The sequence below is a fragment of the Cnephaeus nilssonii genome (genome assembly GCF_951640355.1).
Source record: "Cnephaeus nilssonii genome assembly, chromosome: 10".
Taxonomy (NCBI): Eukaryota; Metazoa; Chordata; class Mammalia; order Chiroptera; family Vespertilionidae; genus Cnephaeus; species Cnephaeus nilssonii.
Window position 1 is genome coordinate 10755921 of NC_137081.1, and position 17287 is coordinate 10773207.

Consider the following 17287-nt stretch of genomic DNA (forward strand, 5'->3'; position numbering starts at 1 on the left):
CCCGACACCGCCGTTGTGCTCGCCAGCTGTGAGCCCAGCTTCTGGCTGAGTGGTGCTCCCCCTGTGGGAGTGCACTGACCACCAGGGGCAGCTCCTGCATTGAGCGTCTGCCCCCTGATGGTCAGTGCACATCATAGCGACCAGTCGTTCTGCCATTTGGTCAATTTGCATATTAGCCTTTTATTATATAGGATATACAAATATAAGAATTTTAAATTTCAATTCTTGCACTTTTACTTTCTCTTTCAGAAGTGATTGTAAATATAGTGAGCTGTCTCAAGATGATATTCGGACAATAAGGACTTCTTTGTATGGACTAATTAAATATTTTCTGTGCAAAGGTGGAACTCATGAAGAGATACAAAGTATTATGGGTTACATAGCTGCTATTAATGAAGAAGAACAGGTATTATGCCCAAGATTATCTGATTTTTCCTTTTAACATTTAGGTTTCTGTATCATCATCTTTTAAACTTATATATGTATAATAAACATTTTAACAGTAAAATGTTTATAGTGTCACGTATAATATTATGCAGTTAAATAAGTAAAATTTATCTCCTAACTGAAAGTTTAATAAACTAGATGTCAGTATAATACAATACTTTAATAAACTAGAAAGTAGGCTGTGAAAATAGTTGCTTTGTCTGGCAATTCTGAACCTATTTTCATAGGTCACATAATGTATATTTACCTATCATCAGAGTTACTGGGCAGATTTCTAACATGAATTTTAACATAGATTCATAAAAATTTTGCATAAAGTAAATTGTAAATGTATTTCTATTTTTAAATAATTTTATATACATTATTTATTTATAGCTCAGAACTACTTTTTAATACAGTGGTTCTCAATGTTTAGTTAGCTTTACCTGGGAACTTTTTATAAATTAAAAGATACTACTGGCCCTAACTGGTTTGGCTCAGTGGATAGAGCATCGGCCTGCGGACTGAAAGGTCCCAGGTTCGATTCCGGTCAGGGGCATGTACCTTGGTTGCAGGCACATCCCCAGGTGGGGGCGTGCAGGATGCAGCTGATCGATGTTTCTAAGTCTCTATCCCTCTCCCTTCCTCTCTGTAAAAAGTCAATAAAATATATATATATTTTTTAAAAAGATACTACTGAATCAAGCTCTCCAGGTGATTGTGGTACATGGTAGAATTTGAGAATCACTTGTATAAAATATACAGATCAGGAATTTCTCTTCCCACTTGTACATTTGAAAATATATGTTCAGAAAGATTAGGAGACTTAAAAATTTGTCACACAGCTGATAAACCTAGGACTAGAAGAACCAAATGTCTTTACTGCTGTTTCTGTGCTCTTTCTGTATCCCACTCTCAGCATCAAATTTGAGGCGCTTTAATTTATGTTGACTTAAATATTTTTCCCTGTATCATGAAATACTCATTGTGTACTCAATGGTTACATGCCTTTATAATTGGTTTTATATACATAAGTGAACTTTGGCAGTTTCCCTATAAGGTTGGACTACTTCAAAAGCTTCTCATCATTTAGAATAATGAGTAGCCATCTTATTAAATGTTAGCTCTGTTGTCACCTGCTATGATTCATTGCCAATGAAATTTTCTTGGCCAATTCAAAGAATTATTTTTTGAAAACTTAACTCTGTATAGAACAATACCAGCCATTGTAGGTTTATATTGATGAACCAATTATCATTTTTACTTTTAGCCTAATGGAGGCAGGGGTGAGTAAGAAAAGCTTATAAATAATTATGAAACAAACACACCAAAAAAGAGCATGATAACATCTATAAGAGAGAAACAAAGCCCTATGAGGTTTTCATACGAGAGTATTACATGGTGAGGAGACCAGGAAAGGCTTTATGGAAGAGATTGCTTTCATATGGATAAAGCGGAATAGGTATGGTTCAGTAGGTAAATGTGGCTGTGAGAAGATACACAAAAGGAAGTGGAATAAACCAAAAAGCATAATGGAGTGAAAGGCAGGGTTCAGAAGACATCAGACAGTTCAGTTAAGCTAGAATATTAGGGTATGTTGGATTTAGTGAAATAACTGTTTGTGGTTTATGATTTTATTTGGCTTCCATATCTGAGTGTGGTCATTTGATTTGTGTTGTTTGATTTTAAAAGCTCTTTGGAATTTTGGATATACTCTTTAGTCTCCTGCGTACCAGCCCAACAAAAGGTCAGCTTTTTTTACTGCTGTTTGAACCAGGAAATGCTGACATTCTTTATGCCTTGCTCTTAAATCAGAAGTACTCTGACAGACTAAGAGAAATCATTTTTAAGGTACATTTTTCAGATGTCTTTATATTTTGGGACAGTTATAGTATATGAATTTACTTGGAATGTATACATTCTATGAATGTAAATTTTTTTTATATCTACTTCTAATTATAAATTGTCACATTTGTTTTGATATATATTCTCCATGATTTGTTTGCATATTAAAAAGCTAATTATATTGTAATCTTATCAATCATTTCAATGGAAAATGTACTTTGTTATACCATCCTCAATATAAAATTTCTCATGTCCATTTTCACTTGTGGTGGGTCTACATGGCAGATCATAATTAACCTTATATAGCACTCACTATTTGTCAGGCACTTGCAACAACTTCATGAAGTGTATATTATTTTCATCCCCACATTTCAGATGAAGAAACTCAGGCAGAAAAATTGTAATTTGTCTTGTCAAAGAAATAGAACCTATTTTATGAAACACTCTAGAATATTCCAAACTCTGAACTTTGACTGAAGCCACCCACTACACCTTTTTTGTTAACTAAAAGCAGAGTCAGTCATATTTCTGTTGCTAAATACATTATTTTTTCCCCATGATTTATTCTCCTGTTTATTATGCTTAATTGCCTTACAACAGTTGTTTCCTCTTATAGCATTAGTGTTACATTATAAAGTCTACTTATGGGGTCATACTTGGATTGCCTATGTTTGAAATCCCTAAACTTTAGAAAACAAAGGTACACTAAAAAGTGGTCTGACATAGTCTCTTGCGTATTGGTTGTGGTGACACATGAAGCCACTCTTTAAAGCATCTGCCCATACAAGTGTTCCTTTGTGGAGTTGAGATTAAATGTTATTTCTTTAAAAAATGGCCTTGGAAGGATTCTTCATGATATTATTTTCAAGACAAGAGGCTTGGTGCACGAAATTTGTGCACTTGGGGGGGGGGGGGTCCCTTAGTCCGGCCTGTGCCCTCTTGCAGTCTCAGAGCCCTTGGGGGATGTCTGACTCACGGCTTAGGCCCGTTGGACATCCTTAGCACTGCCACGGAGGCAGGAGAGGCTGCTGTGGAGGTGGGAGATGCTCCCGCCACCGCTGCTGCACTCGCCAGTCGTGAGCCTGGCTTCTGGCAGAGCGGCGCTCCTCCTGCGCTGAGCGTCTGCCCCCTGGTGGTCAGTGTGCAACATAGCAACCGGTCGTTCCGCCATCAGGCTGAAACCAGCTCTCCGACATCCCTCGAGGTGTCCCAGATTGCGAGAGGGTTCAGGCCAGGCCGAGGGACCCCACCGGTGCAAGATCAGGGCCTGGGAGGTTGGCCAGCCAGGGAGGGACTGCAGGAGGGCTCCAGGCCGTGTCTGGTCCGTCTCAGTACCAATCGGCTGGACCCCAGCAGCAAGCTAACCTACCAGTCGGAGCATCTGCCCCCTGGTGGTCAGTGCACGTCATAACGACTGGTCAACCAGTCGACTGTCTGCCCCCTGGTGATCAGTGCATGTCATAGCGAGCTGTTGAGTGGCCTTAGCATATCATTAGTATATTATGCTTTGATTGATTGAATAGCCAACTGGATGACTGGACACTTAGCATATTAGGCTTTTATCATATAGGATTACCCTTTCCATATATGGTTTCAGTTTCTCTTTTTGAAAAGTGTTGATCTCCAAAAAAGTATGGGGTTGCTGATTTACTACCTATTTTAGCATATAGATAGGTTGCTTTGCAAACTGTTTCTTTGTTAATAAAAATTATTTTGATAACTGCTACATAAACGGATTACTAGATTAATCTAGAAGATATTTGTTCTCTTTGAGAACACACTTTTATTCCTCTTACAAGCTACAGGGTTTGTTTCCTTATATACCTTAGCCATTAAAAGAAAATTTAAATTATTCCTTTCATCTGCTAGGAAATACATGTAAACTAGAATTTTAAACATATTAATTATTCTAACACAGATGTGTTTTAGTCCAATTTATTTTTCAATTATTTTTGAATGATGGTGAGATATGGAGCACTCCTCCCTATTAGTGCTGGGGTTTTTTGGGGAGGGGGAGTTTTATACTTAAGGAATATAATTATATTTCAAAAAACATTACACCAATATTTTATTCAATATTAACCTGTGACACACTGTTCTCACTTCTCTATATTAAGAAGACTCTATTACTATTGTGACCAGGTTATGGAACAAATGTTGAAATGTACAAATGTTTATGAACGAAGTAAACAACGTATTCGACTCAGAGAAGTTGGCTATTCAGGATTGGGACTCCTTCTAAATGAAACACCTGTTAATACTTCTCTCATTAAAAACCTCATCAGTCAAATCATAAATACAGGTATGACTAAGGGTAATGGTACTGATGATATTTTTAAAATATATTTTTTAATCCTCATCAGCGGATATGTTTTCATTGATTTTTTTAGAGAGAGAGGAAGGGGTTGGTTGCCTTCTGTACGTGCCCTGACCAAGATCAAACTTGAAACCTTTTGGTGTACAAGACAATGCTCCAAACAACTGAGCCACCCAGCCAGGGCAATCCTGATTATTTATTTATTTATTTTAAATATTTTATTGATTTTTTACAGAGAGGGAGGGAGAGGGATAGAAAGTTAGAAACATCGATGAGAGAAAAACATCGATCAGCTGCCTCCTGCACACTCCCTACTGGGTATGTGCCCGCAACCAAGGTACATGCCCTTGACCGGAATCGAACCTGGGACCCTTGAGTCCGAGTCCGCAGGCTGACGCTCTATCCACTGAGCCAAACCAGCCAGGGCAATCCTGATTATTTTTAAGAGATGTTCTTCATAGTAGCATAATTCTATTTGATGGTTCTCATCCCTACCCCCCTCCCCCCCCCCCCCCCGCTTGAGGTTTTTCTCCCTTCTTCCTCAGCTTGCTTTTTAAATTACCTGTTGTTTTTTTTTTAAAGCTTTTATTGATTTCGGGCGGGGAGGGGGAGGGGGAGAAGAATCAATGAGAGATAATTGATTGGCTGCTTCCTGCATACCCCTTACTGGGGGGTATCGCGCCTGCAACCCGGGCATGTGCCCTGACCAGGAATTAATCTACAACCTTCCAGTTCATAGGTCAATGCTCAACCACTGAGCCATACTGGCTGGGCTGTTATTTAATTCAGCAAGGCTTTCCTTGGGTAATGTTTCTTATGTGCCTTTTTTCTTATTTTCTTCCTAGGTTAACACAGTGCCTTACTTGGTAGGCCTTAGTTAATGTTGATTGACTGATTAGTAAATAATTGAGTCTCTATAACAAGAAATGGACACTAGAGAAAATATGTACAAAATACTTTATCTTTTTTTTTTTTTTTAGTATATACTAAAAACTGTAAAATTATCAGATACTGGGGGTTCAAAAGGTAAGATAAGGTCTTTGTCTTGAGTGGTTTACCATCTTGCTAATAAGACAAAACATGTACTTAAAAATATAATAGTATAAGACCCAAGTAGTGTGGACAGTATGTTCAGGCAATTAAAAGAAAAGAATTATTATTTACAGTTTACTCAGGAAGATGTCAAACATTCTAAACCTATTGTCTTTGTAAAATTTAAACATATCTATAATAATCAAAACAATATGCTACAGGTATAAAAACAGACACATAGACCAAGGAACAGAATCAACCCAGAAATAAACCTATGCATATATGATCAACTAATATTTGACAAGGTGTCTAATAATACTCAGTGGGAAAAAGGTAGTTTCATCAATAAATGGTGTCAGCAAAACTGAATATCCACATGCAAAAGAATGAAAATGGACCGCCATCATATACCATTCACAAAAATTAGCCCAAGTGGATTAAATATTTAAATGTAAGACCTGAGCCGTAAAACTGCTAAAAGAAAACATATGGAAAAGCTCCTTATCATAGGTCTTGACAGTGGTATTTTGAGTATGATACCAAAAGCTCCAGCAAAAAATGTCAATAAGTGGGACTACAACACACAGAAGCTTCTGCATAGCAAAAGAAACCATCAAAATTAAAAGGTAACCCACAGAGGAGGAGAAAATATTTGCAAGTAAAAATCTGATGAAGGGTTAATATTCAAAATATATATAAAGAAATTGTACAAGTCAACAGCAAAAAATCCAATTAAAAAATTAACATAAGGACCTGAATAGCTATTTTTCCAAAGAAGATGTACAAATGATCAACAGGAACATGAAAAGGTACTCAACATCCTTAATTATCAGGGAAATGCAAATCAGGCCACAGATATCACTTCACACTTGTTAAGATAGCAATTATCAAAAAGACAGAGGAGTGCTGGTGAAGATGTGGAGAAAAGAGAACCCTTGTGCTCTATTGTTGCTAATGTAAATTGGTACAGCAACTGTGGTAAATAGTATGGAGGTTCTTCAGAAAATTAAAAATAGAACTACTCTATGACCTAGCAATCCCACTTCTGGGTATATATCCAAAAGACATGAAATTACTATCTCTAAGAAATCTTTACCCCCATGTTCATTGCATCATTATTCATAATAGCCAAGACATGGAAACATCTTAAGTGTCCATTGACAGATGAATTGGTAGAGAAGACATGTTATATATAAATATACACAATAAATATTAGTCATAAAAAGGAAGGAAGAAAGAATCTGGAGAGTATTCTGCTAAATAAAATAAATCAGGGGACGAATACTGTCTGATCTCATGTGTGAAATCCAAAAAAATCAGCACACAGAAACAGAGAGATGGCGGTTATCAGGGCTGAGGGAGGGGCAGGGGGGAGATATGGGTGAAAGTGGTCAATGTATAAACTTTTATTATAAGATGGGTAAGTCCTGGGCATCTAATGTACAGCATGGTAACTACAGTTAACAACGTTGTGTACTTGAAAGTTACTAAGAGAGCAGATCTTAAATGTTTTCACCACACACACAAAAAAAGGTAACTGAGTTGATGAATGTGTTAACCTTATTGTGGTAATCATTTCACAATATGTACAAATCATTACATTATATACCTTAAATTTATACAATGTTTTATGTCAATGGTATCTTAATAAAGTTGGAAAAAATAAAAGGGCATTTGTTGTTGACAGCAAAAGATAAAATGAAAATGAAGCAGTTATTTCAACATTTATATAACTATTACCTACAGTTCTTTCTTTGGTTATCTCTGGAATTTAATTTTAACTTTTCTTTTTTCCCACCCACAGATCCTGCTATTAATTTCAAAGATCTGTTATCTGTGGTATATATATCTCACAGAACATACATAAATGTCAGGGTGGTCATCTGCAGAAAGGTTAGTAAACTTTAAGATAGACTTTAAAAATAGCAGTGTCATTTGAATAACTTTTAAATTGAGTGTTTTGCACCAGATGTAAGTTTTAATATCTGTTATTTTATAAATGACATTTTATGGTTTCCTTTTTTGATGTGAATTAACTTCATGTACAAGCATTCAGCATATGAATTTGTTCTTTTGAGCTCATTACATGGGCTCCTGGAAGTACGCACTTTCAGAGTCAAAAGTTTACAGCCAGAGAGTAGTTTCTTTATTAAGGACTTTGAATGATTATGACCATTTCTAATATGTTTACCCTATATTTTCGAGTTTCTGAAACTTAGAACTTTGTGGAAAGAATTTTTTATAATCTGTTCATGACTATTCCAACAATGATTTGCCTTCAGTGCACCCATTTAACCTTTAACTAATTCAACAATTAGTTATCCCCTGAGATTCTTTCCAATTATAACCTCCTCTCTATTTCACTGGGAACCACTGACCTGTCTAGCATTTAATTTGCTTCCTTGCTTTTCTTTTCCTGATTAGGTCACAGTAAATCAGTAAATGTGGATATACATCTTTCTTTTGAATGGCTACTTAGTTTTTCAGTTTTGGTTATTAAGTATTATCTGGTTCTTTGTTGATGGGCATTTAGGTTGATTCCTCTTTTTTTATGTTAATAAACTTTTAGAAACAACATTTTTTTGCATATATCTTTATCTATTTGTGGTGATACATCTGCAGTACATAATCCATGAAATGGAATTGCTGTGTCATAGGGTATTTACAGTTTACATTTTGATGGATTTTGCCATATTGTTCTTGAAACAGGTCATGTAAATAGATCCTATCCTTTTAGTGAGCAATTAGAAACAGCTGTCCATGCAATCTAGTTTTTGTGTGTGTGATTTTTTTAGTAGTTAAAAAAATTTTTTTCTTTATTGATTAAGGTGTTACATATGTGTCCTTATCCCCCCATTGTCCCCCTATACTCCCCCCCCCCACTCATGCCCTCACCCTCCTGGTGTCTGTGTCCATTGGTTAGGCTTATATGCATGCATACAAGTCCTTTGGTTGATCTCTCCCCCTTACCCCCACCCACCCCTACCTTCCCTCTGAGGTTTGACAGTCTGATCGATGCTTCTCTGTCTCTGGATCTGTTTTTGTTAATCAGTTTATGTTGTTCATTATATTCCATAAATGAGCGATCTAGTTTTTATCCAAGGAAAGCTTAATCTGGAGAAAAAAGAATTGGTATACTGCACCTTTAGAATAATGGTAGCTCACTGATTGATAGCATTAGTGAAGAAAGAAACTCCACATTTCATTGTGCCTTATTACTTTCTATATCAGCATCAGTGTACATTAGAACTATTGATATTGATATTGAATCTAGAGAATGTCTATCCTCTAGACATTATTCATCTCCTGCTGTGAAACTTGTCAGAGTTAGAAATTCTGATAAAAGAGATACTCTAAACACTAGGAGCCAAATTTCCTTTTATCTACATAGAAGTTTATTGGCTTTGTGTTAAAAATGTCTTAAGGATCTTACCTAAGTTTGACAGTGTTTGAGAACTTTTTATTTTCCCAAAAAGTGAAATCAGAGAGTGGAGATCATACACATTGCCACATCTCTTTAATTTCAATTTCTCATTCTAGTTAAACAGCAGCTTCCATTTTATTGGAATTAGTTTTTCTGGAATTAAAGTTTAGTTTTGTTTTGTTTTCACAATATAGAGTGAATGAAAAAAAATGTTTTTGCCAAAACAACCATCAACTTTGCCTGAAAAAAAAAAATGAGATGGGAAAACATTATTCTTGAGGCCCTTAGGTTCTATTAAAATGTCTTGTTTGTCCTATTTACTCCCTAACCCTAGTACCAGGACTGTGCCTGCTACATAGTAGATGTTCAATATTTGCTAAACAAATGTAATAGGCTCATGGTAAATGTTAGGAGGATATAACTCATTAAATTTTAAATATACGTTTATTTATATTTTCTCTCTGACAAAGTTAAATGAATAACATGAGTGTGTTGACATGTGGAGGATTATTTATATTTCTTTATCTTTCAATAAATATTTGAGTACATCTTGACTCTGTAATGAAATAATGTGGATTAGTTTCAAACATAATATCTGCCTTCCCAATAGTTTCTAATCCAGTTACAAACATAATCTTTTGAAAATTTCTTATTAAGTTACTTTGTCCTTAAAATAACTGCAAAGAAATTTTTTTTGTTGTAAAGGATTGTGTACTTTTTGACAAATTTTGTTCTCTTAATCTCTTTGCAGATTTTACAGATTTTACAGTCCCAGCCAGATGCAGCACATCAAATTTCTCAACAAGTGGGTTGGCAAGACACTTTAGTTAGGCTTTTTGTTAAAGCAAATTTTGAAAATGGAAATACTTTTCATAAGCACAATAGGGCTGTTTTAATGAAAGACAATGATAAAAATATATCAGCTGAAGATATCAAGAGGAACTTTGATGAAAAGACAGACGATGAAAAAATCGACTCTTTTGCCTCAGCTAATGTGTCTTCTGATCAATGGAGTTTGGAGGATAGACATTCTCTAGATTCAAACACACCATTATTTCAAGAAGATAGCTCTGTGGGAGAACTGTCTTTCAAATCAGAGAATCAGGAAGAATTCTGGCACAGTAACCCTTCGCATTTGAGTTTAGATCTTAGTGGAATTGACTCATGTGAACTGAGTGATAGTGGCAGTCAAATGCCAGATAGCTTGCCTAGCACGCCATCCCCAATAGAGTCTACTAAATCATTTTCTGTGCAATCTGACAAAGAAAGCAGCATCACAAATGATACGGGCTTCAGTGATGACTTCTCTTTACTTGAAAGCCAAGAGGTAAAATACCTTATTTGTCCAAATGCTGTTTTTATTTTTATATGTCTACTAAAGGCCGGTGCACGAAATTTATGCGGGGGACGGGGGGGTGACCCTCAGCCCGGCCTGCACCTCTCCAATCCGGGACCCCTCTCGCAATCCGGAACCACTGGCTCCTAACTGCTCACCTGCCTGCCTGCCTGATGCCCTTAACTGCTCCCCTGCCGGCCTGATGGCCCTAACTCCTCTCCCCTGCGGGCCTGATCCCCCTAACTGCTCTCTCCTCCTGGCCTGATCCCCGTAACTGCCTATCTGCACTTCGCTCCTGGCCTGATTCTCCTAACTGCGGATCTGCTCTCCCCTCTTGGCCTGATTCCCCTAACTGCCTATCTGCTCTCCCCTCTTGGCCTGATTCCCCTAACTGCCTATCTGCGCTCCCCACCTGGCCTGACTCCCCTAACTGCCTATCTGCTCTCCCTTCCTCTCTGTGCCCTTCGGACCCCCGCGCAGGCGTACTGAGAGCTTTCCGCCGCAGCCCCGCCCCCGCCCTGATTGGTTGTTATGTGGCGGTGTCCCGGCCAATTTGCATATTCCTCTATTATTAGTATAGATTATACAAGCAGTCCTTGGGTTATGTCGGAGATCCATTTCTACCGTGTGACGTAACACAATTTTAGCTGTAAGTTGGAACCCACCTACATAAGCACCTACGTCACTCACATGGAGCACATACACAGCAGTAATGAAGTGAAACAGTAAAAAAAAAATTTTTTTAAGAAAGATAACAATTCCTGACCTTTACTTGTGGTAAATAAATAATAAACATAAAGCACATATGTACATACGTTGAAATGACGGAATTTTTTTTAATCAATAAATGGGAGATGGCAACGTAACCATGAAATGACATACGTCGGGTCTGACATAACCTGAGGAGTGCCTGTATACTTCTAATCCTTAGAAATGTGTAGTTGTTAACAGTTCCATTTTTATATTCAGGTTCTAAGTTTCATGATCTCAGATATTAGAAACCTGTAAGTCACTAAATTGTCTTGAGAACAAAGCCAGTGTCTTACTTATCCTTGTATCTTTCTAGGACCTACTAGTAAAGTTCCAGGTTCATCCAGGCACTTTAATAATATGTTAAAGGATTATAGTCAGTATATGTGATGGTTCTTCTGTACTTTTAACATCCACTCCCTCCAATAATCTAATATTACTTTATATTTTTTATAGAGATGTGAGGAGGAGCTTCTTCAATTACTGACAAATATTTTGATCTATGTAATGTGTAAAGGGCTAGAAAAGTCTGATGATGATACTTGGATTGAACGGGGACAAGTGTTTTCGGCACTAACTAAATCAGTAATATCCAGTGAGCTACTTCGACCATCAGATGAAATAAAACTAATGTAAGCATTTCGTTGCTGACTTCCCTCTCATCTTGGAGTGGACCAGAGTCTAAAATATTTTATTGAACATTTATCCAGTATTCAGTGGATGTAGAAAAAAGGAGAAACTTTGTTTTCAGCCCCTTTTTTGGCTGTTGCCCTTCTATTGGGATTTAGAGAGAAATCAAAACTAGTTCCAGTGTGAAGAGATTTAAATCTTAAATTAATTTGGGTTTTAAGTCATTATATATTTCCTATTGTTTAAATTGTTTTCTGCAGTATCAAAGCACTTGGTGCTTGTGTTCGATGGTCTTGTCCATGTTTGAGGGTTTCCATGCTAAGGGAAGACAGTAGTGTTTTGTTTCTTTTTAATTTAATAAATCTTTATTGTTCAGATTATTACAATTGTTCCTCTTTTTCCCCCCATAGCTCCCCTCCACCCCGTTCCCACCCCACCCTCTGCCCTTACCCCCCGCCACTGTCCTCATCTATAGGTGTACGATTTTTGTCCAGTCTCTTCCCGCACCCCCCACACCCTTTTCCACCCGAGAATGGTCAGTCCACTCCCTTTCTATGCCCCTGATTCTATTATATTCACCAGTTTATTCTGTTCATCAGATTTTTTATTCATTTGATTTTTAAATTCACTTGTTGATAGATATGTATTTGTTGTTCATAATTTTTATCTTTACTTTTTTCCTCTTCCTCTTCTTAAAGAATACCTTTCAGCATTTCATATAATACTGGTTTGGTAGTGATGAACTCCTTTAGCTTTTTCTTATCTGTGAAGCTCTTTATCTGCCCTTCAATTCTGGATGATAGCTTTGCTGGATAGAGTAATCTTGGTTGTAGGTTCTTGCTATTCATCACTTTGAATATTTCTTGCCACTCCCATCTGGCCTGATAGTTTCTGTTGAGAAATCAGCTGACAATCGTATGGGTGCTCCCTTGTAGGTAACTAACTTTTTCTCTTGCTGCTTTTAATATTCTCTCTTTGTCTTTTGCTCTTGGCATTTTTATGTGTCTTGGTGTGGTCCTCTTTGTATTCCTTTTGTTTGGGTTCTGTGCGCTGCCTGGACTTGTAAGTCTATTTCTTTCACCAGGTGGGGGAAGTTTTTGGTCATTATTTCTTCAAATAGGTTTTCAGTGTCTTGCTTTCTCTCTTCTTCTGGCACCCCCATAATTCAGATGTTGGTACACTTGAAGTTGTCCCAGAGGCTCCTTACACTATCTTCATATTTTTGGATTCTTTTTTCTTTTGCTTTTCTGGCTGAGTGTTTTTTGCTTCTTTGTATTTCAAATCTTTGACTTGATTCTTGCGATCCTCTAGTCTGCAGTTAGATCTCTGTATAATATTTTTTATTTCAGTCAGTGTATGCTTAATTTCTAGTTGGTCCTTTTTCATATCCTCGAGGGTCTCGCTAAATTTATCGGCCTTTTCTAGAAAATTCTTGAAAAACCTTATAACCGTGGTTTTGAACTCTATATCTAGTCGTTTGCTTTCCTCCATTTCTTTCATTTGTGATCTGTTTCTTTGTCTCCGCATTTTGGCTGCTTCCCTGAGTTGATAGAGTGGCTTTGTGTGCTAGGTGTCTTTTGGGCCCAGTGGCTCAGCCTCCCCAGTTACCTGAGGTGGACACTCTTGGTGCACCCCTCTGTGGGCTGTGTGCACAGTCTTGTTGTAGTTAAGCCTTGATTGTTGTTGGTATCACTGGGAGGAATTGACCTCCAGGCCAATTTGCTGTGAGGATCAGCTGTGTCTACGCTGGGAGAACTTCTGTGCTGGAGACACCCTTATGGGAGAAGACTTGCAAAAGCCTCTGTGCTCAGCTTAGATGGGGCGGAGTCTCAGGGTGTAGCTGACAGCAATGGTTTCCCGTCAGCCCTGCCCTAAGAGGCCCCTGGGTCTCAGTGTCCCTAGGTAATCGCTGCAAGCACCTCTGAGAGAAAGCTGCCCTCGAGTTCCGCCCGCTGCCACACAGTCCAGTTTCTCCCAGAATGAGTCTGGGTCCCCAGAGTCTTGCCCGGACCTGGAGTTCAGCGCAGTCGGGAGCTTTTGTCTCCCTCCCACTTGAGAAAGCCAGCTGTGCACTCAGTTGCCAGTCCTCTCTGCGCACACGTGTGTTTCAGTACCTCTGCCTCCTGCAACTCCTCTGAGTCTCAGTGTGCTTTTCTCTTTCCTTCTATTTGTAGAATTTCCACTCAGCCAGCCTTCCTGTGGTTCTGGATGATGTCCGTTTTGTCTATTAGTTGTAGTTTTGAAATTGTTGTGCAAGGCAGCATTTTAGGTGTTTACCTATGCCGCCATCTTGGTTTCTCTCGAATTCTTTGTTTTTCCACAGAGCTTGACCCACTATAAAGAATAATAAGGCTTTCTTTTCTAACCTAACAATTTCAGCTTTAGATAAACTTTTAAATATTTCATGGAGACTTGAATGTGAATTATTTTCATAGCTTTTTAATAGTCAACAGGTAACTTTTACTTTGCCATTTAGTATTAGGTATATTAACCCTACGAGACCGCTGTACCGATTTTTTTGGTAATTTCCCAATCTGCCGCTATACCGCTATACCTAGATGAAAGGTAGACCTATTTTCTACAATGTCTCAAGATCCATCTTATTCTAACCACTTTTTTGCATGTAACTAACATTTTTCTATATAATGTTGATTTTTTCTCTTTAAGGCTCAGGAGCCCAAGTATAGGGGACAGTTAGGTTCAGGGCCTCAGGTCTGGTAGGGTTAAAAATAGATTCTCCAGCCCTGGCTGGTGTGGCTTAGTTGGTTGGAGTGTCAACCTGTGTACCAAAGGGTCGTGGTTTTGATTCCCAGTCAGGGCACGTGCCCAAGTTGTGGGTTTGATCCCCAGTTGGGATGCATGCAGGAGGCTTCCGATCGATGATCTCCCTCCCTCCCTCTCTTTTCCTCTCACTCTAAAATTAATTTTTAAAAAAAGATACTCCAGAGATTAAAAAGTTGCTTCATTATTATTAAACCAGAGGCCCAATGCACGAAGATTCATGCAAGAATGGGTCTTCCTTCCCCTGGCTGCCGGCACTGCCTTCATTCCTGCTGGAGCTGCCTTTTTGCTCCGGCCCAGAGCCGCCTTTCCACCTTCCCACACTGCCCAGAGGCCCGGAGTTGCTGGGGCAGTGTGGAACGCCTGCGTCGCAACGATGCAAGTGTCCCTCCCTGCCCCCAGCCGCTCGGCGCCTACATATGCAAATTGACCCGCCATCTTTGTTGGGTTAATTTGCATACTCGCTCCTGATTGGCTGGTGGATGTCACGAAGCTACGGTCAATTTGCATCTTACTCTTTTATTAGTGTAGATTCTATCCAAGTGTTCTGCAATACCTGCCAGTGGTAGTGTATCTTTGGAGGTACAGTCTTAGTAAATAATAACTTTTTTAAAATATCCTATTTTTCTAAGTTTACAATGGTTTTAAGAGAACTGTTTTACACTTAGTTTGCTGCAGAAGATGTTAGAATGGACAGTCACAGAAAACAGAGAAGCAAAAACTAATCCAGTTACTGCTGAAAATGCCTTCCGACTCATGCTGATCATACAGGACTTTCTGCAGTCAGAGGGACTAGTTAATTCAAACACATGGACTGAGAAGGTATAGTAATATTTTTTTTGAAATTATTTCTTTGGTAATGAAAGACTCTTTTTTAAGAACTTTATTTAAACAAATTTTGTATCCCCTCTTTTCAGAGTATTAATACTTAATCAGATGCAATAAACATGGATAAGATATGATAGTCACAGATTTTGTTAGCTTGTTACTAGGATAAGTCTTTTTGCTTTTACTAACTGTACATTGAACTAGTTTTGAGATATTTATAATTTGTATTAGTGTTGGGGAAAACTCATCATCAGATTAAAGAACTGAATGTTTTTCTTTTTCAATTCTTCCTTTGCATTAGCTTTTAGAGGATATGATGCTGCTCTTCGACTGTCTGTCAGTGTGGTATTCTGAAAGTCCATTATGGGTAAAACTCTCTCAAATTCAAATCCAGTTGCTTCTAGGATTTATTGGAAGGGGTAATTTGCAGGTTTGTCAATTCTCTTACACATTTTCTATATTTGCAAGCAATTTAGGAATTATTTGTATGATAACTAGGTGATAATATGTTTTCAGTATTTTAATTTTTTAAATTAGTTCCAAAATATTTATGATTTAATTCTTGTTTCAGTTTTGAGAGTCAGCTAATTATTTTTTCCTGATTTTTATGACTCAGTATATTTTTAAGGTTTCCCTTTAAAGTATTTATATGTAGCTTATATTAGAAGGCATTGCTCATATCTATATTTAATGAAGCTAGAAGCTATACTGCTTGCATAGACTATTTATATATGTTCAGTTTAAGCAAATTATTTACTTTTTAAATATATTTTTATTGATTTCAGGGAGGAAGGGAGAGGGAGAGAGAGTTAGAAACAGACTGAACCCACAACCTGGACATGTGCCCTGACCAGGAATCAAACCATGACTTCTGGTTCATACGTCGATGCTCGACCATGAGCCACACCGGGTGGGCTAGGCAAATTATTTTTTTAAGTTGTTCATTTCAAAATCATATTCTGTTACTCTACTCATCCACTAATCCAGATTACATTCTTTTTAATATTTTTTCATTCATCACACACCTACTGAATATCTACCAAGTATTAGCATTTTTGAGAGACAGACAGAGAGACATCAATTTGTTGTTTCACTTATTCATTCTTTGGTTGATTCTTGTATGTGCCCTGACCAGGGATTGTACCAGCAACCTTGGTGTATCAGGATAATGCTCTAACCAACTGAGCTCTACCTGGCCAGGGTAGGGTAATTAGATTTCTGATCAAGGACTTGGTCTCCTGTGTACCTGTCCTTTATGTATCAGAATGCTTTTGATTGCAAATAGCAGAAACATCAAGTCCACCTGACTTCTTAAGATTAATTGGCTCATGTAATTGAAAATTCCATAGTCCAAATGAGTTCAAGGCATGATTCAGTCAAGGCTCCAGTTCCATTTATTTGCTCTTCTTGCAGCACTACTCTCCATCACATGTCCTTTGGTCCTAAGCTTGGCTGCTCTTACTGTCACAGAATGGTTGCCAACAGCTCCTGGGGCTACGTGCTTCCTTATTCATATTCAGAGAAAGAGTGCTTCCTACAGTCACTGTTGGTAGACAGTTCTAAATGGATCTCTTATGTTTCTGCATATCTTATAACTAGAGACCCTGGATGCTTTTGTTATGAATGCTCTTTCTGAGGATGCATGTATAGTGAACAGCTTTGGAAAGCAGAGATCATGTCTTTCCTCCAGAGCAAAAGGCAGGTTTGTTTACTGTCCAGTATAATAAAGATAATGTCTCCCTGCCAGGCAAAGTTTAGGCACACTTACTACCACATATAAAAGATTTGGGTTCTCTGTGCTCGGGGTTCCTCTCTTATAATGCAACCATGGTGTGTGCCGGCCTCATCTAGTCCTATTCATCCCTCACCGTGGGAACTGCAGTTGGGGGAACCAAGGTAAATGCTGATATTCTGGCTT

At 38.0% G+C, this 17287-nt stretch overlaps 1 protein-coding gene across 6 annotated transcripts in view; it reads left to right on the forward strand.

Annotated features, from left to right (window-relative positions):
* NBEAL1 (neurobeachin like 1) overlaps window positions 1-17287 on the forward strand; it is a 142506-nt gene that overhangs the window by 60083 nt on the left and 65136 nt on the right. For all 6 annotated transcript variants that reach the window (XR_013814091.1, XM_079782313.1, XM_079782312.1 and 3 more), the window contains 8 exons: window positions 250-406; window positions 2119-2277; window positions 4414-4573; window positions 7425-7513; window positions 9796-10371; window positions 11587-11762; window positions 15210-15363; window positions 15671-15799. Coding sequence is in view for 5 of the 6 variants with exons in the window: in XM_079782313.1 (XP_079638439.1) it covers window positions 250-406; window positions 2119-2277; window positions 4414-4573; window positions 7425-7513; window positions 9796-10371; window positions 11587-11762; window positions 15210-15363; window positions 15671-15799 (1600 nt within the window). In the remaining variant the exon portion in view is untranslated. The remainder of the gene's footprint in view (window positions 1-249; window positions 407-2118; window positions 2278-4413; window positions 4574-7424; window positions 7514-9795; window positions 10372-11586; window positions 11763-15209; window positions 15364-15670; window positions 15800-17287) is intronic.